This window comes from Vicugna pacos, chromosome 27 (genome assembly GCF_048564905.1).
Source record: "Vicugna pacos chromosome 27, VicPac4, whole genome shotgun sequence".
Lineage (NCBI taxonomy): Eukaryota > Metazoa > Chordata > Mammalia > Artiodactyla > Camelidae > Vicugna > Vicugna pacos.
The window spans coordinates 25,089,630-25,109,848 of NC_133013.1; the positions used below are offsets into that span (position 1 = coordinate 25,089,630).

The following is a 20,219-nucleotide window of genomic DNA, read 5'->3' on the forward strand; positions in this document are numbered from 1 at the left end:
AACGTGAGGATGAAATTGGAGGTGTTCTGGCATTATGGCTTCTCTAACATGTCAGTCCTATGTAGTGAAATACATTATTCTATTAGGATCTTGAATGCTGTTTGTGATCTGCTATCAAAATCTTCAGTTTCTGGTGATGGGTGGCAGTTAGCCATATAAGTAAAATCTGTAGTAGAGGAAGCTTGAAGTTACTGGGATGCAAAGCCCTCCCCTATTTAACACATGTCCGCCGACTGGCTTGAAAGCACCCGTCCATGGCTCCCCTGGCTCCCCGGCTCTTTCCACATTAAGACACAGGTTTGCGAGATAGCGAGGTCGTGGCTGGGACCGGAGCGCAAGGGGGTTTCCGCTTGCAGCTTCTGAGACTGGGTGACCTGCGTCTGCAGCAGCCCAGGCTCCCGCCCGTGGTGCCTAGCAGTCTGTTTCCGTCCCAGGCGTTTTGCAGTATCAAAGCGTCAAACTTGCAGTTCACGTAGCGATTTGCCCAGTGTCCACCAGCTCGGACGAGTTAAGAGACGACCCTCGGAAGCGCGGCTTTTAGCTTTCAGCTCCCTGCTCCAAGTTCAGAGCAGCAGGGCTTCGGAGAGCCGCCGGTGTTCCTAGGAAAGCTGCCCGGGCCTGGGAGGCGCCCTTTGACGCCGGAACCTTTGGCTCCAGGCCGTGGACCGCGCGGGCAGCGCCTGGGGCCTTCCGGGGAGAGGAGCGAGCGCGCGGCGATGGCGATGGCGGCGGCGGCGGCGGCGCCGGCCCTGAAGCACTGGCGCACTACGCTGGAGCGGGTGGAGAAATTCGTGTCGCCACTCTACTTCACCGACTGTAATCTCCGCGGCAGGTGTGGCCCCTCGCCCAAGGCGCCGGCCAGCCGGCCGCATCCACGCGCCTTAGCCTCCCTTCCGGGGGGAAACCCAAGCCGCGGCCACCCGGTCCGAGGGACAAAGTGCCCGCCGCGGACAGGGCTGGGGCCCGAGAGGAAGGGGTAGCGGGAGGCTGTGCTGTGGTGCAGCCCTCTCCGCCGTGGAGCAAGGGAACGCGCGTCCCCACCCGCCGGGAGGGCCACCGGCGCGCGCCCACCTGTTCCTCCCGCCCAGGCTCTTCGGAGACAGCTGCCCAGTGGCCGAGCTCTCCAGCTTCTTGACGCCCGAGAGGCTTCCCTACCAGGAGGCAGTCCAGCAGGACTTCCGCCCCGCGCGGGTCGGCGACAGCTTCGGACCCACGTAGGTAACGCCCAGAAGCGGGACAGGGCCAATGGGGCCCCGCTCCCGGCTTATTCACCTCCCCTAAGGGCCCATCTCCACTGTCGGCTCTCTGCCCTAGACAGCCACTGCTGGGGCAGAGCAGCACCCTCTGCTGGGAACAGCTCCCTGGTCCCTCAGTCTTTATGGGAGAGTTTTTACTGCCTCCCTTCTCCCAGTCCCTGGACACCACTTAGGAAGGGCACTCTGGGACAGGTCACAGACCCCCTCATTCTCTGCCTCTTTCCCTCACCTTGCTGCACACCCCCGTTGCTCCTTTCTTGTGAATCAAACCTGAATACCTTGTGATGCTGCAAGTGCTTGGAGAAAGTCTCAAGCCCCTGCTGACCCTTGATCCAAGGAGGTGTGTCAAAAAGACAGGCCTTCAACCCCTAGGCCCATCTCAGTGGTTCTCTTGCAGTTGGTGGACCTGTTGGTTCCGGGTGGAGTTGACCATCCCCGAGGCATGGGTGGGTCAGGAAGTTCACCTTCGCTGGGAAAGTGATGGAGAAGGCCTGGTGTGGCGTGACGGGGAACCTGTCCAGGTGAGGACCCCTGCCCTAGGTCAGGTATGACCACATTTCAGACCTGATCTCTCCCTGATCAGCCACTCTCAGCTGAGGGGCTCTGCTTGCAGGGTGATATCAGGATTTCAGGACTGGGCAAGTTGCTGCTCGGGCTCCTGTGTAATTGGTCCTTCTCATACTTGAACGGATGGCTTATGGGTCTCAACACAATTAGTGCTAAACCAACCCTGCCACTGACTGGTCACCCTCCCATTCTGGGCTGAAAATAGTAACTAATCAAGTACAATAGTAGGTACAGCAGATCTATTTATTAACCCCTCACTAGGGGCCAGGGACCAGAGTAGTAGCTTTGCAGATTATATCATCTTTTATTTTTGGTTTTTCATGAACTGGTTTTTATTATATGTAGTATATGCTTATGACGGTCAGTGGCAGGAGAGAGAGGTGGGGATTTTCAAACAGTTTTGGATAGCATAAAGTTTAAAAAGTCCTTTTCATCTGAAATAATGGATCTCTCCCACCCCATCTCCAATTTCCCAGATAGACCCCTATTAAAAGTACCTTGTTCATGCATCCAACCATACCATGTTTAACCTTCATAATCCTGTGTGGTAGGTCTTTATGGTCATTTACAGACTAAGAAACTAGGATATATAGAGGTCAGTGTACTGGGAAGCGGGTTCACACAGCTTCCATTCCAGTAGGACTAAGCCTCAGTCTCAGGTTAGGATTGTTTTTCTTCCTGTGAAAAAGAGGGCAGACCCCTCCCTCCCTTCACTGGCTCAGCAAATGTCTCCTCAGTGCCCTTTCTGGGCTGGTCCCTGTGCTAAGCACTGGGGATATAGCAGGGAATGAGGCAAACCTGTCTTTCCCTTCTGATGCTTATTCAGGGGTACAGAAGCCACCAGAAGCCACCCAGGATCTGACACCTACCTAAGGCCCCACAAAACTGGTGGCCTTTTCTGCTGGTAAACAGGTGCCATTTGGTGATCTTGCTGCTGACTGCCATAGGGGTTGGGGCACCTGCTACCAGGGGTCTCTGATATCTTGGTCTTACATGAGAGAGAGGAGCCAGTGCTGGGGACCCAGTGGAGGGGCCTGGCCTCCCTCAGCTTGTACTTCATGTGAACTGTCCAGAAGCCTCAGGCCCTGTCTCTTTCACTCTACTCCCCACCAGGGTTTGACCAAAGAAGGGGAGAAGACCAGCTATGTCCTGACTGACAAGCTGGAGGAAGAAGACCCCCGAAGGTGAGTGGGTCCCTGCACTGGGTTGACCAGTGCTGTAGGGGAGAGGGCACCAGTGGGCGAGAAGCTGAGGCCCCGAGTGATCTCAGAAACACACCCGCCTTCCACACAACCATCCTCAAATCTCAGAGTTGTCTTTAAAAGGCAGGCTTTTCCCCTCTGACTACAAAGATGTTTCGTTCTTGTGTTAAAGACAGAAAAGCAAAAAGAAGTAAATAGCTCCCCCATTATCTCACCACCTAGAGACGCCCACTGGTAACGTCTCAGCGTTCTTCTCAGGAATTCTTTCAGGCGTAGCTTTGTATTTCTTTGACATTTTGCATCCTGATTTTCTTCACTCGATATTCATTCTATATTATAATGTGCATTTTATGACACCATCAAAAATTCTTCTTAGATATTATTATTATATGTTATAATATTTATTGAACACTGTGTATCTGATGTTTCCAAACACTACAATGGTCCTTGACAGCAAGGAGGACTCATATATAGTTATATAATTACAAAGCTAATGAGGGCTCTGAAAGAAAACACTGGGAGCTCAACATGAGAAACCTGTTCCAGACTAAGGAGAAGGGTAGGAGGAGGGTCATGGAAGGCTTCTCTAAGGAGGTCATGTTTGCTCCCTAAAGACAGTAGAACATCACCACAGGCCGCCATGCTGCTGCAAACAGTGGCCTGCCTCATGCTGGCTGATGGGTCTTTGCTCTGAAAGATTGGACCTGGGAGATCCTCATGTATTTTTAATATGAAGAGGGTGCCAAGGCCAAGGCACTGCTTTGTAAAGACAGCCTTGGAAATAAAAGGCTGAGCAACAGCACAATTCACACGGTTCCAAACTTGGCTGCTTATTCTCCCCAGCGTTCATCAGAACACTTATCAGCAGAATGTGGAATTAGTCTGTTGTTTCTACCGTGACCCTCTCACACATGCAGCTGAAATACTGTGGGACCCTCTAGGTGATAGATCTTGGGGATGCATGGGGAGGGGTCTGTTGGATGCCTCCTTGGTCCTCCCTCTCCCAGCCCCAGAGTCCTCTGCCAGTCTCTTGGCCTGAGGCTGCCTCCCCACATTTGTAGCCTGACTCTCTATGTGGAAGTAGCCTGCAATGGGCTCCTGGGGGCCGGAAAGGGATCCATGATCGCAGCCCCTGACCCAGAGAAGATGTTCCAGGTGAGCCGGGCTGAGCTGGCCGTGTTCCACCGGGATGTCCACAAGCTTCTGGTCGATCTGGAGCTGCTGCTGGGCATGGCCAAGGTACTCGACACCCCCACCCACCCTGGTCACTCTGGAGCCCTGCTCCAGGCAAGCTATTTCTTGGGTTGGGACTCTGAGAATCCAGAATAAGGAGCAGTTTCTGCCTACCTGAGTGTTGGGAGGATTTCCCCGTGTAAAGGGGAGGAGGCAGGCCGGCCGAAGAGGGGATTAGCAGGAGCAAAGGGTTGGAGGTAGGGAGGAACTCTGCTGAGAACCCTTGTGAGATCAGCTGGGTCCTTGTTTTGGAGACTCTGCTTGCTTGAGATGGGGAGTAAGGGACAGAACCCTGCTGCAGGGCCTTGGGGAGGACAACCAGCGCAGTTTCCAGGCCCTGTACACAGCCAACCAGATCGTGAACGTGTGTGACCCTGCCCAGCCTGAGACCTTCCCAGTGGCCCAGGCCCTGGCCTCCAAGTTCTTTGGCCAACGTGGAGGTGAAAGCCAGCATACCATCCATGCCGTGGGGCACTGCCACATTGATACAGGTAGGGCAGCAGCTGATGGGTTGGCTGGGGAAGCAGGAGTGGCCTTGAAGCCCTGGTTGTGCCCTGGCAGCACTGCATGATCCATATCAAGTTCTTGCCCCTCTTGGACTTCAGTTTGCCCGATCTGTACAGTGGGGCAAGGGGAATGGACTGTGAGCTTTGCTAGGTGTGGCTTCATTTATTCTTTCAACATAATCTGATGCCCCATGTGGCCCCATGCTAGATGTTGGGGGGTAAGGATTAGAGAGACTGATGATCACAAAATAGGCAGACACAGTTAGTGCCATGATGGAGGGAAGTATGGAGGGCTGGGGAGCTCAGAAGAGGCACTTAACCCAGCTGGGTCTGGGGAATTCAAGAAAGGCTTCATGGAAGAGGTGACTTTTGAACTGAGTGAGGATGAGTAAGAGTTTGACGGGGGTCCCCAAGTCCTCATATAGAAGTGGAAGTAATTAAAATTGGGGTTCAAGCATAGGGGGAGGTTTCCAGGGAAGGGTTCAGGAGTTCAGTTTTGAACCTGAGGCTTATGGGGAATCTACATGTTTAACAAACTCCCCAAGGTACTGATTCTCATCCAGCTAAAGTTTCTGAACCACAGAACAAGGGCTTTCTTTGATGTGCGAAAGGGTGGATGTGGGGTCTGGCCTGGTAAGGAGCCTAGAGGTTAGAGGAGAGGCAGTGATGCCTCATGTAGGATGGCCGGCCTGGGCAGGTCCATCTCGGGAAGCTGTGCCCTGTATTCCAGGACATCCTTCAGTGTGTGTGTGCAGGGGAAGGGTTCACCCCTCTGCCTCTTCCAGGATCCTCCCTGGGAGTGTCTAGACCTCAGAGTGAGGCTAGTCCAGGGACTGAGGCCTCCATTTCCTGCACTGTAAAATAGACCTGATAGCCCCAGCCAGCCTCCTTTCCCCAGCCGCTACTCCCATCTTGCAAGAGTGATGTAAAGTGACAGCTCAGGAGCAATGCCACAGGACTTCGAGGGGAAAGCGCTTGGGATGGGAGAACGCTAGGATGACCCTCCGGGGATCCAAGCTGGGCCTGGTTGAGTGCTGGGGGGCAGGGGTGAGGCTGGAGATCTGTGAGGAGCCCCCAGCTCCTTGCCACTCTCTCTCCACCCTCTGTCCCCCTGCTTGTCTAGCCTGGCTCTGGCCCTTCAAGGAGACGGTGCGGAAATGTGCCCGGAGCTGGGTAACAGCCATTCAGCTCATGGAGCGGAATCCTGAGTTCATCTTTGCCTGCTCCCAGGTCAGAGGGACAGCGGTGTCAGGGCACCTGGAGCCTAGGAGGTCCTAGTGTGAGATTCTGAGGGCTTCTTGGGCCTAAGGGGCAAGGCTCCTTCTCACCCTCAGCCACCCGCTGGGTCCCAGGTACTCAGCCCCAGGTGGGCGTTCTTGTCACTCCTAGTGCAGCTCCTGCCCCATCTGTCCCACAGGCCCAGCAGCTCCAGTGGGTAAAGAGCTACTATCCTGGCCTGCACGCCCGGCTCCAGGAGTTCGCCTGCCGTGGGCAGTTTGTGCCCGTGGGGGGCACCTGGGTGGAGATGGTAAGTGCAGTCTGCAGCCCCTCAGTACCGTCATGCCTTCCCTCCTCAGCTTCGCTGATGACTTTCTGCAGGCCCTTCACGCCCCATCCCTGATGGCGCTGATTAGTCCCCGGAATCCCAAGGCCTGGGACTCATGGGGGACGAGGGCCTTAAGCACCGTGACAGGCTGTCTGTATGACCCAGCTCCGGGAACAGACAGTTGGTCCTGCAGCCAGGAGATGGACACCTCCCGGGCACTGGCTGTAACCTGGTGTCAGAGCCCTGGCTTCTCCTGATGGGGTGGGGCTGGCCTGAGCCCCTGCCTGTTCCCATCTGATGCTGACCCGGCTGCCCCCTGCTTCCCTCCCTGCAGGATGGGAACCTTCCCAGTGGAGAAGCCATGGTGAGGCAGTTCCTGCAAGGACAGAACTTCTTCTTGCAGGAGTTTGGGAAGATGTGCTCCGAGGTAGGCTGGGAGCTGCTTGGCCTGCGGGCAGATGGGGCTGGAGCTTGACCTTGAGTGACGAGGGCCTGAGGCTGTGGCTGCTCCGCCAAAAGCCCTGGTACCCGTGCCCCAGAGGCCCTTTTCCCTACAGTTCTGGCTGCCAGACACATTCGGCTACTCAGCACAGCTCCCCCAGATCATGCGCAGCTGTGGCATCAGACACTTCCTCACCCAAAAACTGAGCTGGAACTTGGTGAACTCCTTCCCGGTGAGCAGGCCCCAGGGGCCAGGGGCAGAGGGGGCCTGGGTCCCACCTGGCCTGTTCATCTCTCTCCAGGCTTATTGAGGGGTCCTGGACAGACCACCCAACCCCCACCCAGAGAGGGCATGCCTCCCCCAGGGTCACACAACAGGCAGAGATAGGTCTGGGAGGCCTGGCTCTGCCTCAGCCCTGATTCTGGCCTCTCTCTTCCTGCTCCGTCCCCTGCCTGCAGCACCATACCTTTTTGTGGGAGGGGCTGGATGGCTCCCGTGTGCTGGCCCACTTCCCGCCTGGTGACTCATATGGAATGCAGGGCAGTGTGGAGGAGGTGAGAGGGCACCTATGGCCGAGGTGGGGGATGGGGGGCAGGCTGGACAGGGCTGGGTATCCTGCCCTAAGCTGACACATGCTGACCTGCCCCGCCTGTCCAGGTGCTGAAGACCGTGGCCAAAAACCGGGACAAGGGGCGGACCAACCACAGTGCCTTCCTCTTTGGCTTTGGGGATGGGGGTGGTGGCCCCACCCAGACCATGGTGGACCGCTTGAAGCGGCTGTGCGATACAGATGGGCTGCCCAGGTCAGGCCTGGCCTCACTCAGCCCCACCCTCAGCCCTTGCCTGGAGCTCTTCCTTCTGCTCAAACACTGGGCCCAGCCCCTACCCTAGACCTTGTCCCCCTCCAATCCTGGACCATGGGCGCCTCCCAACTTCTACCCTGGGAGGAGGGTGGGGAAAAGCCGAGGGTGGGAAAGGGCTTAAACCCACTGGAAAGAGAAATCTCCTGGGGTGTCCCAAACTGGCTTTGTGTGGACAGGGAGCTTTCTGGGGTCAGCCCCTGTCAGTCGGGGCTGGATATCTTGTCTGCCCTTGCGTGGAAGAAGGGTGAGTCACGTGGCCAAGGCTGGGAGACCTAAGCTCTCGGTCCCCCTCAGGGTGCAGCTGTCTTCTCCGGGGCGCCTCTTCTCAGCACTGGAGAAGGACTCGGGGCAGCTGTGCACTTGGGTCGGGGAGCTCTTCCTGGAGCTACACAATGGCACCTACACCACCCACGCCCAGGTCAGAGCTGGTGGCTGAGCCAGGCGGGGAGAGTGTGCCCTTGAGAGGCCCAGAGGGTCAGAGGAGGGAGCAGGGGACGGAACCCAGCCCAGACCTAGGGGAAGAGGCTTGTGTTCCACAGACGAGCTGAGAGGAGAGAAGAGCAGGAGGCCAGGTGGATCAGGAGCCTGAAGGAGGAAGGACTGAGCATCCCTGAAGGAGGAGGGGCTTGGGCTAGGGGAGAGGTGGGAGGCATTTGGGGCAGATCACCCATAAGAGGCTTTATCCAGGAAGCCTTGGGGAGCCATCCCGGGTCTGAGCAAGGAAAGGCTTTGGAAGGTGTCCTGGGATGCTTGAACAGATTCTAGACTGATCCCCCTACCCTGGGCTCAGATCAAGAAAGAGAACCGGGAGTGTGAGCGGATCCTGCACGACGTGGAGCTGCTCAGCAGCCTGGCCCTGGCCCGCAGTGCCCAGTTCCTATACCCGGCGGCCCAGCTGCGGGACCTCTGGAGGTCAGCCCAGCTTCTGCCCCCTGCCACCCACCGACCTCACCCCAGACACCTCTGTGGCTGCCCCTCCCTCCCAGCCTTCCCCAGCCCTGCCCTTGGCCCCTGCAGGCTCCTGCTCCTGAACCAGTTCCATGATGTGGTGACTGGAAGCTGCATCCAGCTGGTGGCAGAGGAGGCCATGTGCCACTACGAAGGTGAGACAGGCAACATCCCCACTGCTCTCTGCAACATTCAAGACAGAGCTCAGAGTGTCCCCTGTGGGACACCCAGGGATCATACAGACCCACTGCCAGCCATGACTGACCAGTCTCTCCCCAGACATCCGTTCCCATGGAAACACACTGCTCAGCGCCGCAGCCGCAGCCCTGTGTGCTGGGGAGCCAGGTCCCAAGGGCCTCCTCATTGTCAACACGCTGCCCTGGAAGCGCACGGAAGTGTTGGCCCTACCCAGGCCTGGCGGGGCCCACAGCCTAGGTACCAGCTTGGGAGAAGGGTGGCTACTACGGCAGGAGGGAGATCAAGGCCAAACCAAGAGTCGAGGATCTCTGCTGGGGGTGCCTCAGGCTAGACAGCTACTACTCACCCCCTCCACCCCCACCCCGAGTAAGGTTCCTGAGAAGTCAGAGAGGCCGCACTGATGCCCAGGCCTCATCCCCAGCCCTGGTGACAGTGCCCAGCATGGGCTATGCTCCTGCTCCCACCCCCGCCTCACTGCAGCCCCTGCTGCCCCAGCAGCCTGTGTTCGTTGTGCAGGAGGTGAGTGCTGGCACGTCACCGTGGTGGTGGGGGGCTGTCCCGGGCTGTGCCTAACAACATGGGGGTTCTGAGCTCCCCAGCCTGGAGCAAGTGGTAAGGAAGGGCTGGGGCTGTGGGAGCTATTGGTTGTGGGAAGCCCCTGCAGACTTAGCCTCAAGGCCCCCTCCCACCAAGATTGACGGTTCTGTGACTCTGGACAACGGCATCATCCGGGTGAGGCTGGACCCAACTGGCCACCTGACGTCCCTGGTGCTGGTGGCCTCTGGCAGGTGCTAACCCCTCACTGCCCTCTCCCAGTGCCTGGCAGGCAGATCCCAGACCTCAATCCCTCTGTCCCCTGGCCACAGCTGCCCACAGTAGCCCACCAGTGGCTCTGGACTGGGACCCACACATGGAGCGGGATAGGCTGGTTTAGGAGTCCCCTGTCCCCTGGGTCTACTCACCCTGCCCACATACCTGGAACAGCTGAAGAGACCAGGGTCACAGAGTTGTAAAATATCAATCCTCGTGTCCTTCTAGGGAGGCCATTGCTGAGGGCGCCGTGGGGAACCAGTTCGTACTATTTGATGACGTCCCTCTGTACTGGGATGCATGGGACGTCATGGACTACCACCTAGAAACACGGTGCGGGGCGGACAGCACTTGGGGTGGTGGTGGGAATACAAGGGTGTTGGGCCCCCTCCACCAGGCTTCCCTGGCTCAGCGCCTCCCTCCCTCCCCTCCCCTATTCCACAGGAAGCCAGTGTTGGGCCAGGCAGGGACTTTGGCAGTGGGCACTGAGGGTGGCATGCGGGGCAGTGCCTGGTTCCTGCTGCAGATCAGCCCCAACAGTAGGCTCAGCCAGGAGGTCGTGCTGGACGTTGGCTGCCCTTATGTCCGCTTCCACACCGAGGTAGCAGGGGCAGGGTGGCAGGTAGCTTCCCCGGGTGTGGCTAGTGAGGAGGGGCCAGCCCAGGCCCATCCCTCCCCTTGCACCCCACCCCTACCTCAGGTGCACTGGCATGAGGCCCACAAGTTCCTGAAGGTGGAGTTCCCCGCCCGTGTGCGGAGCCCCCAGGCCACCTATGAGGTCCAGTTTGGACATCTGCAGAGGCCTACCCACTACAACACTTCTTGGGACTGGGCTCGATTTGAGGTCTGACATGGGGTGGGGGGGGTGGGGGTTTGGATCCTCCCTGGCTGAGGAGAAACTAGTTGTGTGGTATGGGGTGAGGAGAAGGAAGGTGATGATCAGTATTTACTGGTTCCTAACACGTGCACCAGGCATTGTGCTAAATGCTTTGTTTAGTTTGACACTCATGCCCATTCGGTGGGTTAAGTACTGTTATCCCCTTTTTCCAGATGAGGAACTGAGGTTTAGACAGGTTGGGTGGTGTGAGCAGGGCCTCCTATAAGTGAGAGCTAGAATGCAATCCTGTGGTCCCAGAGCTTCCCTCAGTCTGGTGACAGGAGCTCTGGAGCACAAGGAGGAGGCGGGGCCACCAAGTGGGTCTGGGATCTACGGATCTACCCTCCAGGTGTGGGCCCACCGCTGGATGGATCTGTCAGAGCATGGCTTTGGGCTGGCTCTGCTCAATGACTGCAAGTACGGCGCGTCAGTACGAGGCAGTGTCCTCAGCCTCTCACTGTGAGTGGGGTGTCCCTGGGACACTGGCATGGGAGCGTGGGGGCGCAGTCTTCCTGGGCCAAAACTTAAGCAGCTCAGCCCGGCCTTTACCCACCCTTCCCACCCTAGCTTGCGGGCACCTAAGTCCCCTGACGCCACGGTTGACATGGGGCGTCACGAGTTCACCTACGCGCTGATGCCGCACAAGGGTGAGTGCCTCGGCCCCGACGCCCCTCTGCCCTTCCTAGCCTCGCTTGTCCCAAGGGTCAGTGGGGAAAACTTCAGGCGTCCCTCGCCCCTACCCTCATTTCCACCACGCGTCCCTTTCTGGTTCGCACCCAGGCTCCTTCCAAGATGCTGGCGTTATCCCCGCTGCCTACAGCCTCAACTTCCCCCTGCTGGCGCTGCCCGCCCCGGGCCCGGCGCCCACCGCAGCCTGGAGCGCCTTCTCGGTGTCCTCGCCCGCTGTCGTGTTGGAGACGGTCAAACAGGCAAGGGCCGCGGCGGGGGCCGCGGCGGGGGCTGGGGGCCGGGGGCCGGGGCGGGGTCCTGGGCCGGGCCCGCCTCAGCACCGCCCACCGCCTGCCTCCCTCCGCAGGCAGAGACCAGCCCCCAGGGCCGCACGCTGGTCCTGAGGCTGTACGAGGCCCACGGCAGCCACGTCGACTGCTGGCTGCACACGTCGCTGCCAGTTCAGGAGGCCGTCCTGTGAGTGGGGGCGCGGGGTAGGAGTGGGATTCCTGCCTTCGCGGGACCCTCACGGCCCCTCCTGTTCTCTAGCTGTGACCTCCTGGAGCGGCGCGACCCTGCTGGCCCCCTGCCCCTTCAGGACGCCCGCCTGAAGCTCACCTTTTCTCCCTTCCAAGTGCAGTCCCTGCTGCTCGTGCTGCAGCCCCCACCGAACTGAGTCCCCGAGGATGGGGTTTTGCTTATGGAAGGCTTTGGAGGCTCCTCATTTCTGCGTCCCAGCCTGAAGCAAGGCTCAGTCACCTCTTGAACAATAAACCCTTGGCTTGGAAACCCTGTTAGTAGCCCCTGCTTATTCCCCTCAGGGCCCACCCATCCTCAGGCTTTGAGAGGGGAAGGTTTTACGCCAGGGATTTGGGGGCAGGGGCAAGATCTACGGTTACCTGTGTGTGCACGGTCTGGATTGCATCCCCCATGAGAGAGACTGGGGATTTCAGTGACCATAAGCTGACTAAGAGACCACGAGATAAGTTGTTCCCCTGTGTCCACAGGCAGAGGGCCTGGGGCTGGGGGGAAGGCCTGGGGCTGGGGAAGGCCTAGCGGGTGGGTTCTGGCTGGCCCCTGCTAGGAGGGGACTGACTAGTCTGGAGCAGGTTAGGGGAGCAGCTGCCGGCTGTGAGGAATCCTGGACTGGAGATGTGGAGCCTGGGCTGCCTGGGCCAGGGGTCTCTGCACCACCTGTGAAGGGCTGTCCCTGCAGAGGCAGACTGTCCTCTGAGAGCCAGGGCCCTGAGGCCTGGAATGGGGCTCAGTATGCCATGCTGAGGCAGTGGCCCTCCCGTCCCCAGGGCTGGGCAGCAGGCCCTTCACACTTGGCCTTTCCACACCTTCTGCAAGCAGCCCAAAAAGTGCCAAGAAATTCAACTTTATCAGTTTATAGGAAATTACAGCATTTTCCACGTGGCTTAAAAAATGGAGAAGGTGGGGTACAATTTAAAACATCATAGTTGTGCAGGAAACAGCCAGAGGGCCAGGGGCATCCAGTCCCCTGCAAATTCTAGGAAGCCACACAGGCTCCCAGATCCAGGGCAAGGCAGTGGGAAAGGGTGGATGCAAGCAAGCCTCCCTTCTGCTAAGAGGCCGAGGTCCCCTCAGGCTCCAAGGATGGGGTGTGAGCCTTGACTTTTTGGGGTCGATGGCGGCCTAGGGGAAGGACAGGTGAGATGGCAGCTCAGACCCAGGCTGAGGACTGACCCAACGGCCTCCCTCCCACCATTGTCCACATGTCCCTCCTGCTGGCTCTGCCATCCTTTCCTCCCCTGGGGAGCTTGTTTTGGGGATGCCCCTTACCTCGCTGAGAAAGACCCACCTGAGGTTGCTGGTCGTCTCCTCCTTTTCCCTTTCTCAGGGACTGGGGGCACTTCTGGGTCCTGTTGGAGGCTGGGCCCCTTGGGTTGCTGGGCTGTAGTCTGCTCAGGAAGGCCTCTCCGTGCCCTGCGTGTCTTTGAAGGGGACTTGTTTGGAGGTGGAGGGTCCTGGGTGGAGGACACCCAGGTCCCTGAGCAGCTCAGCAGTTTAGAGGTTGGTTAGGACCCACCACTGCCCTCCACTGCCAAGGGAAGGAGCTTCCCCAGAGCCTGGCTTGGGAGGAATAGCCAGGACAGGGGACAGTGCAGGGAGGAGGTGGGAGCAGGGAGCCATACCTCCACTCTGTCCTCAGGACCCTGCCGCACTCCCTTGGATTTCTTCTTGCGGGACTTGCCCCCTGCAGGACACTGATGCTGATGGGGCTGGAGGATCCTGTGGCCTCAGCCCTCCTTCTCCAGACTCCTATTCTTCCGCTCTGGGGTGACTCCCAGGGTCAGAGTGGGGACTGGGATGGAGGAGGGTGCTGTAGCCCTTGCAGGCACCTAGTCTCTTACTGCATTAGGAGTAGCTTACCTTTAGGTGCCAGGGGTCCAGGATCCCCCTGAAATGGAATGAGAATTCAGGAGTCACCCTGGCAGGGTAGTTTTCTCGGAGAGGCAGAACTCACACCTATCCTTCCAGATCAGGCTTCTCCTAGGAAGCCTCTCTGACCATCTCCTCCCCCCAGGTCAGAGCCAACACAGCGAGAGAGCCCTGGGCTGCTCCACTAGCTGGGACCGTGGGACTCAGAGGAGGGGAGAGGCATAGCACAGGGAAGGCTTTGACCCTCATGAACAGTGTGACCCCAGGTCTTTTCATCCCATCAGCTTCCTCAGGGACTCCTTTTGCCTGTGTGAGCATTAGGACCCAAACCTGGAACCAGATGGTGCGGCCATTCCGGTCCCGCAGGGAGCTCATGCCTGGCATGCCATAACACCGCAGCCAGGCTCGGAAGGCAGCAAAGTCCTCCTCTCCGCTCTCCGGCCCGTAGCCTTTGCCCCCTGTGGGACAGAGGAACCAGGCGGAGGTCAGAGGGCTGACTTACGCTGGGAGGAGGGGGAACTTGGTTAGACCTGGCTCAGACCTCAGCTCCACAAGCTGATGGACGGAGTCAGGGGACCAAAGCTCTCCCTCCTCTAGCAGTGTAACCTCAGGCTGGTGTCTTCCCCACTCTGGACCATGGCTTTCCCATCCTGGAGAAAGAATTCTTGCCCTACCTGCCTCATGGGCAGCTCAGAGGACATAGACACCTGACAAGTGAACATCAGTAAAGGAGGCCTAGTCCATTTACAAAAACTAGGTCCACAAACTTCCATTCCCCAGGTAGGGACCCAGGCCCCAGAAAGGGGTGGATAGGAGCTGTCCCAGGTTACATGACATGCTGAAACAGAGCTTATTGGCCATCCTTGCCTCCCAGGCCTCACCCAGCTGGACCACTTCCTTAGGCACTGAGTGGCACAGCTCCAGCAGGTCTGGGTTCTGCAGCTTGGCCTTGATCTTCTGGCTCAGGGTCAGTTCTGGGCTCTGGAGAAGGGGCAGGGGGAGGACCTGGCTGTCAGTATGAGGCAGGGCCACTCAGAAGAAGCTGACCCCCAGGGAATCCCTTCTGAACTTGGCAGGACTCTGAGAGGTTCATCTCTGCCCCGCCCCCCAGCACTGTAGAGAAAGGGAAACAGGCTAGAAGTGGAGAAGGGACCTGCTTGAGCAAAGCTGGAGACATGCAACCGAGCCCATACCCATCAACCTTGCACTGATAGGTGTGTGCGCACCCCTCCCTGCACCCTCACCGGCCTGCGCTGCTGCAGTGCCTCCAGAACCGTGCGGGCCTTCTCGAAGGGGGGTATCCTCAGCCTGCAGTGAGGTGGCAAGGGAGCCAGGCTAAGCAGTGGGGAATGTGAGCACACCCAGCCACCCCAGCCCACATGCCCAGGGCCTGCCTGCTGACCGGTGCAGGATCTCTGCCCGCAGATAGTTGCCAATGCCATTGAAGAACCGCTGGTCCAAGAGGGCCTCACAAATGGGCCGGTCGAAGGCCTTGTCTGCCAGGTTTCGTAAGACGTTCTCCCTGGAGGAACACAACCTGGGCACATGAAACCTATTCTGCCTGTCCCACCCCTCCCTGCCTTGCAGTGGGTTGGGGGGGAGTTGCTAGGGTGCAAGGGAAGGAAATAGGGAGTCCCAGTTCCCCTTTTCCCAGCCTCAGTGGTATTTTGGCAGCAGGGACCTCAGTTTTCTGATAAATGGGAACAACAATATGAGATTCTAATTCATTACAAAAGGTAAAAAATATCAATCAAAAGCAGCATCTTCAAGAAAACATGAGTCTGTACATGGTGTATATATCACCAAAGTGCCTCAGACTCAGACATTTTTGAGAACAAGGTGATCACAGGACCTTGGGTGTGCCTGCAGTCTGGAACTCCCTGTCTAGGACTTCTGGCTAGATATGAGGATTTGACATTGGTGGGGTCAGCTCTTCTCAAGATGCTGAAGATCTTCCAGGAAGCTGGTACTGGCTCTGTGCAGCACGAGTGAGGGGCAAGTCCTGGCTGGTGAGTGCCGTGCCCTGACAGCCCCCATCCCTCCTCCAAGGGTCATGGGTCTCTCCTCATCACCATGAAATGCATCTTTTTTCTTTGTGGAAAAGGGTTAATGCGAGGCTGACGCAGTGATGGGCACAGGATCATATGTTCTGTTCAGAGTTCTGGGGAAAAGGTAAGAGGGGAAGGCTAGCCTGGGTGCTAAGATGGTCAGATCCCCAAGGGGAGCAGATCCCCTCAGGCTCCGCAGCTGGAGGACTAAACAAACAGCCATGATGCTCATCATGTGAGAGAAACTCCAGTGGGGCCCTCCCTCAGGCAGAAGACAGTCACAGAGACCATGAGACACAGACCAGTGGGCAGGCAGAATGTGGGAGACCACAAAACCTGCTTCAGAAACCATATCATTAGGCAGCCCCCTCCCCACCCCCTTGAAGCAATTCCTTCCTGCTCAGCTTCCCTTCTCATCCTGTTGTTAAAGCCCCTCCACCTTTCTTTCTTCTTAGCCTCCTGAGGGTGCCAAGAAGCAGTGTGGGATGCTGACATGAGCTCCGGCTCTGACACTAACTGGCATGTCCTCAGGGCATGCCTCCCCATCCACCTCTTGCCCCCACCTCCTCCCACATCAGTTTTGGGTTTTCCCATTATCTCAGGGAGCTGCCACAGGGAAGGACACTGCCTTGGTCTACAGAGGAAGGGACTGAGGCCCAGCGGGGGCTGGAACTTGTTGCTCATTGGCCAGCAAGGCGCTAACAGAGCCAGGCCTGGAGCCCAGGACTGTGTCCATCACACCTGGTGCTGGCCCTACCTGAACTGCTCATACTCCAGCAAGACACACGGCCCGCGGCCTGGCTGCCACTCGCCCCCAAGCTCCCAGTGGCCGAAGCGACGGACGTCCACAAAGCAGAGGGCGAGTCGGGGGCCAGGTGGAGCTGTGTAAAAGCGCAGGTGGGCGTGGGGCGGCAGCACGTCGCTGGGGGCCAGCTGGAAGGAGCCAGTCATGCCGAAGCGGAAGACAAGGGCCAGTGGCTCCCGTGGGGGCTGGGCCCCAGGCAGGGGGCTCAGTATCAGGCGCAGCTCCTTGCCACGGGCTAAGGCTGAGATGTGGTAGGCACTGCTCTCAAAGGGCACCTCCGGGTTGCGGCTGACAGGTGACTTCTCCACGCACCCGCTGAACACCAGCCCCCGGCATTCCTCATTCACAAAGTGGCTCGCCAGGTGCAATTCAGGGCCCTCAGGCATTCTGTGGGAGGGGTGGCCAGGCCCTGTGGGGGAGGATGACAACAGGTTGGCCTGGGTGTGCACCCTGTGAGGTAGGAGTTATCACCTCACATTATTTTCAGAGGAGAACCCAGAGTGTCAGAGGGGGCCATGTTCAGCTGGGGCTGGCAGGAAAGTCAACTGGCTTGGTCACAGCCCCTGGCCCCACCAGAAAATGCTGAGAAAGCCCAGGACAGTGGGGAGCTCGGTATGGGAAAGTATGACTGCCTTGCTCACACACACCTTCCACAGGCTTCCATGAAGCCTTGCTGATTTTACAATAAAATCCAGATCCTTCTGGGGCACGTGCCATCATCTCATTTCCTCCCAGGCTCCCCCCAGCTCACCTGCTGCAAGCACACGGCTCTTCTTTCACGCATACCTTCACCCCTGCTGCCCCCTCAGTCCCGGAACACTTGAGAGAGGCCCTCCCTGACCATTTTATCCAAGACAGCATCCCCCTACTCCACGCCCTGCACGTTTTCCTTTCTTCGGGCACTCCCAGAACCTGAAATTATTTTATTTTGTCCTGTCTTCCTCTACCTTCACCCCCACCCTAGAGTGGAAGCTCTGCTTGCTCATCACCCCATCGCTGAGAATCAGGCCTGCATCTGTTGCCACAATGACTGAGAGAATGAACCTGACCCCGCCTGGGAGAAAAGAGCTGAAAAAAATCAAGCTCGGAGGTTCAGCAGGCAGTGAAGACAAGCCTGTCACCACCCACTTGTCAGGACCATCAGGAGGACAAGGAGGAAGGCGTATAGGTGTCCCCAGGTCCATCAGCGAGGGAGCCAGGTCTACACGACTCCGAGGTGAGGGCAGGGGCAGCAGGAAGGGCTCCCCAGCTCCAGGCCGTGGTCCGGGAGGCAGAGAAAACACCCAGGTCAGGGCTTTAGGCCGAGAGAGGCGCGTACCCCTCTTTCTGACCCTCGCCGGTTCCCACCGGGCGGAGGGAGGAGTTTGCCACTTTCCTCTTCCCCGGGGCGTTGCGGGATCGAAAGCGGAGATGGTGGTCCGGAAGAAGGGAGGTATTTAGCCAGGGCCGACTCCTTTGCCCTTTTCCATCCCCAACCTCAGCGCCGCCCCGGGCTGGCACCCGAAAGGGTTCGTTTTGCGGGAAAAGGTAAACTTCCAGGTGCCTAATTTCGCTAGGGGTGGACGCTCTATGGCTCGCCTCCCACCTTCACATCCCCCACCCCCGCTGCCTGTCCTCGGCTAAGCCTGGCTCCTCTCCTCCCCACGATCCCCAGCCCCGTCCTCTCCTCAGCTCTACTGCACACCCCACCCCGGCCCCGGCCCCCGCCGCAGGCTACCTGCGCCCCGCGCGGCTCCCGCCGGCCTGCAGCCACCGTGGGCTTAGTGCCGGGGGCGGGGCGGCGCCTAGGAGCGCGCCGGGGCCTGTGGTCGCTGCTCCAGCGCCTGCTGGGAAGTGTAGTTCCTCAGGCAGGTTGTGGGGCCCCCGAGCTGGGGGGCCCGGGGTATGGGAAAGGCTGGGAGGTAGCGGAAGAACCTGGCTTCCTGCTGCTTGGCGCCGGCGGGGTCAGGGTCAGGCCTGAGGTCCGGGGTTGCAGCTGTCTCTCCGTGGCTGTGGGAAGTCACCTGGCTAGTCCGGGACAGGGTCCACGCTCCCAGCAGGAAGCAACAGCAGCGTCCCGATGCAGAGGCGCCTGCAGCTGTGCGCGGGGCGCGCACAGGTGCGCGATAAATGCAGGCTTTGGGGACCCGGTGCTGGCCCTAAGTGTCTACGCATAGTCAGGCAGAACGCATAAACAGAACGTCATCACCACCTGTCGAGTGGGAAGTGCGGCCAAGCAACAAAAAGCAGGGGCCTAGAAGCGGAACCCACTTCCGATGTGGGGGAAGGTCCCTCTGCGGTGACATTTAGGTTGAGACCTCAGAAGGAGCCATCTGGCAAAGAGTGGGGTCAGGTCAATAGGGCAGACGGAAAGAACAGTCGGTGCAAAGGTCTGGAGGCCAGAGAGCGACTGGCCCTCTGAAAGAAGGCGTGTGTGGCTGGGGGCAGTGCTGGGAGTGAGGACGGACACACAGCAAGGTCAGGTCCTGTCCGGCCTCCGGAGGCCTCCTTAAGGAATTTGCACTTCATCTTAAGGGTAGTGGGCACTGTGCCTGACCCATAGCCCTGATTTACCCCCTTCCCACTACTTGTTCCTCCCCTCTTCATCTATTTATTCATTTATTTTGACAAGTATTTTAAAGTAAATGAGACAAATTATGACAGTTCCTCTCTAATACTTAAGCATGCATCTCTAGAAAGTGATACCCTACAAAGCCACGATACCTTTATCAAACCAAAGAGTTAACAATAATGTCTTAATATCGTCTAATACATAGCCCACATTCAAATTTTCCTAATTGTCCCCAAAATGTCTTTTATAGCTAATTTGTTCAAGGCAGAGTCCCAACAAGGATTATATGTCTCTTTGGTAATTTTTTTTTTTTTTTGGTCTTCATGATACTGACCTTCCTGAAAAGTCCAAACCAGTTGTCATTTGAGATGCGCCGTCACATTCTAGATTTGTCTGATGTTTCCTTGGGTGTCGTTAACTTGTTCCTCTATCTGTAGTTTCCCCTGCACACAGGTAATTAGATCTAAAGGCTTGGAGGTACATACATTTCCTAGGTTCTGCTCTGACTCCAAATCACATCACATTAGGAGGCACCCAACATCTGGTTGTCCCACTTCTGTGAGGCTGAAGTTGATCACTGGTGAGGCTGTGACAGCCAGATCTCTGCGTTGTAAAGGTAAGTCTCATACCTTGTGACCCCTGAGTTATCCAGGGGTGACTTCTTTGTTTTGTCGGTCTCTTTTGTTTATTTAAATTAAGGTATAATTTACATACAGTAAAATTCATCCTTTTTAGACTGTGAGTTTTGACAGATAAATACACCCACATAACCATCGCCACAATCAAGATAATATATTTCTATTATCCCCCCAAATTTGCCCATGCACCTTTTTAGTCAACACTTCCACGGTACCCCCTGGCAACCACTGATCTGTTCTCTACCCCTGTAGTTTTTGTCAATATCATACATAGGCATACCTCGTTTTATTCCACTCCACTTTATTGGGCCTCACAGATACTGCATGTTTTTACATACTGACAGTTTGTGGCAACCCTGCATTGGCCTAGCATTTTTTAGCAATAAAGTTTTTTTTTAATTGAAGTATAGTTGATTTACAGTATGTTACTTTCTGGTCTACGGCACAGTGATTCAGTTATACATGTATACATACGTTCATTTTCATATTTTCATTACATGTTATTACAATATATTGCATGTAGTTCCCTGTGCTATACATTTGAACTTTGTTGTTTATCTGTTTTATATATGGTAGTTTGTATCTGCTAATCCCAAACTCCTAATTTATCCCTCCCCTACCCCACTTTGCCCTTTGGTAACCATGAGTTTGTTT

The 20,219-nt window shown here is 57.3% G+C and overlaps 2 protein-coding genes across 15 annotated transcripts; one reads left to right on the plus strand and one right to left on the minus strand.

The window, feature by feature from the left end:
• Window positions 1-643: 643 nt before the first annotated feature.
• Window positions 644-11,906, plus strand: MAN2C1 (mannosidase alpha class 2C member 1). Of its 5 annotated transcripts, none has more exons than XM_072950978.1 (26): window positions 644-832; window positions 1,089-1,214; window positions 1,654-1,777; window positions 2,937-3,007; window positions 4,087-4,264; window positions 4,560-4,749; window positions 5,888-5,994; window positions 6,182-6,292; window positions 6,645-6,737; window positions 6,850-6,984; window positions 7,211-7,306; window positions 7,410-7,555; window positions 7,910-8,033; window positions 8,406-8,527; window positions 8,633-8,718; window positions 8,843-8,998; window positions 9,183-9,280; window positions 9,455-9,549; window positions 9,800-9,904; window positions 10,016-10,172; window positions 10,272-10,415; window positions 10,798-10,907; window positions 11,016-11,095; window positions 11,229-11,377; window positions 11,485-11,594; window positions 11,758-11,906. In XM_072950978.1, the coding sequence occupies exons 1-26, from the start codon at window positions 717-719 to the stop codon at window positions 11,858-11,860; spliced, it is 3,132 nt and encodes a 1,043-aa protein (XP_072807079.1). In that variant the 5' UTR covers window positions 644-716; the 3' UTR covers window positions 11,861-11,906. The 5 variants fall into 5 exon arrangements, with proteins under 5 accessions (XP_072807079.1, XP_072807077.1, XP_072807078.1 ...); XM_072950976.1 differs by having other exon boundaries at window positions 645-832; window positions 11,667-11,906; XM_072950977.1 differs by having other exon boundaries at window positions 645-832; window positions 6,868-6,984; window positions 11,667-11,906.
• Window positions 11,907-12,492: 586 nt separating this feature from the next.
• On the minus strand, window positions 12,493-18,626 carry NEIL1 (nei like DNA glycosylase 1). Of its 10 annotated transcripts, none has more exons than XM_015243136.3 (10): window positions 18,380-18,626; window positions 16,329-16,785; window positions 14,926-15,045; window positions 14,768-14,831; window positions 14,405-14,504; window positions 13,854-13,981; window positions 13,515-13,542; window positions 13,277-13,338; window positions 12,943-13,108; window positions 12,493-12,776 (listed from the first exon to the last, which is right to left on the minus strand). In XM_015243136.3, exons 2-10 carry the CDS (start codon window positions 16,760-16,762, stop codon window positions 12,706-12,708), a joined length of 1,173 nt encoding a protein of 390 aa, XP_015098622.1. In that variant the 5' UTR covers window positions 16,763-16,785; window positions 18,380-18,626; the 3' UTR covers window positions 12,493-12,705. The 10 variants fall into 10 exon arrangements, with proteins under 10 accessions (XP_015098622.1, XP_072807087.1, XP_072807091.1 ...); XM_072950986.1 differs by having other exon boundaries at window positions 18,291-18,626; XM_072950990.1 differs by lacking the exon at window positions 18,380-18,626 and adding an exon at window positions 18,094-18,242 and having other exon boundaries at window positions 16,689-16,785.
• Window positions 18,627-20,219: the final 1,593 nt, after the last annotated feature.

Coding starts and splice junctions, on each gene's coding strand:
- NEIL1 (XM_072950983.1), bottom strand. Junction 15,046..16,328: donor CTGGAGTATGAGCAGTTCAG/GTAGGGCCAGCA, acceptor GTGTTCCTCCAG/GGAGAACGTCTTACGAAACC. Junction 14,505..14,767: donor CACTGCAGCAGCGCAGGCCG/GTGAGGGTGCAG, acceptor CCCCTTCTCCAG/AGCCCAGAACTGACCCTGAG.
- MAN2C1 (XM_072950980.1), top strand. CDS start 717: ATGGCGATGGCGGCGGCGGCGGCGGCGCCGGCCCTGAAGCACTGGCGC. Junction 4,750..5,887: donor GCACTGCCACATTGATACAG/GTAGGGCAGCAG, acceptor CTGCTTGTCTAG/CCTGGCTCTGGCCCTTCAAG. Junction 9,905..10,015: donor GACTACCACCTAGAAACACG/GTGCGGGGCGGA, acceptor CCTATTCCACAG/GAAGCCAGTGTTGGGCCAGG.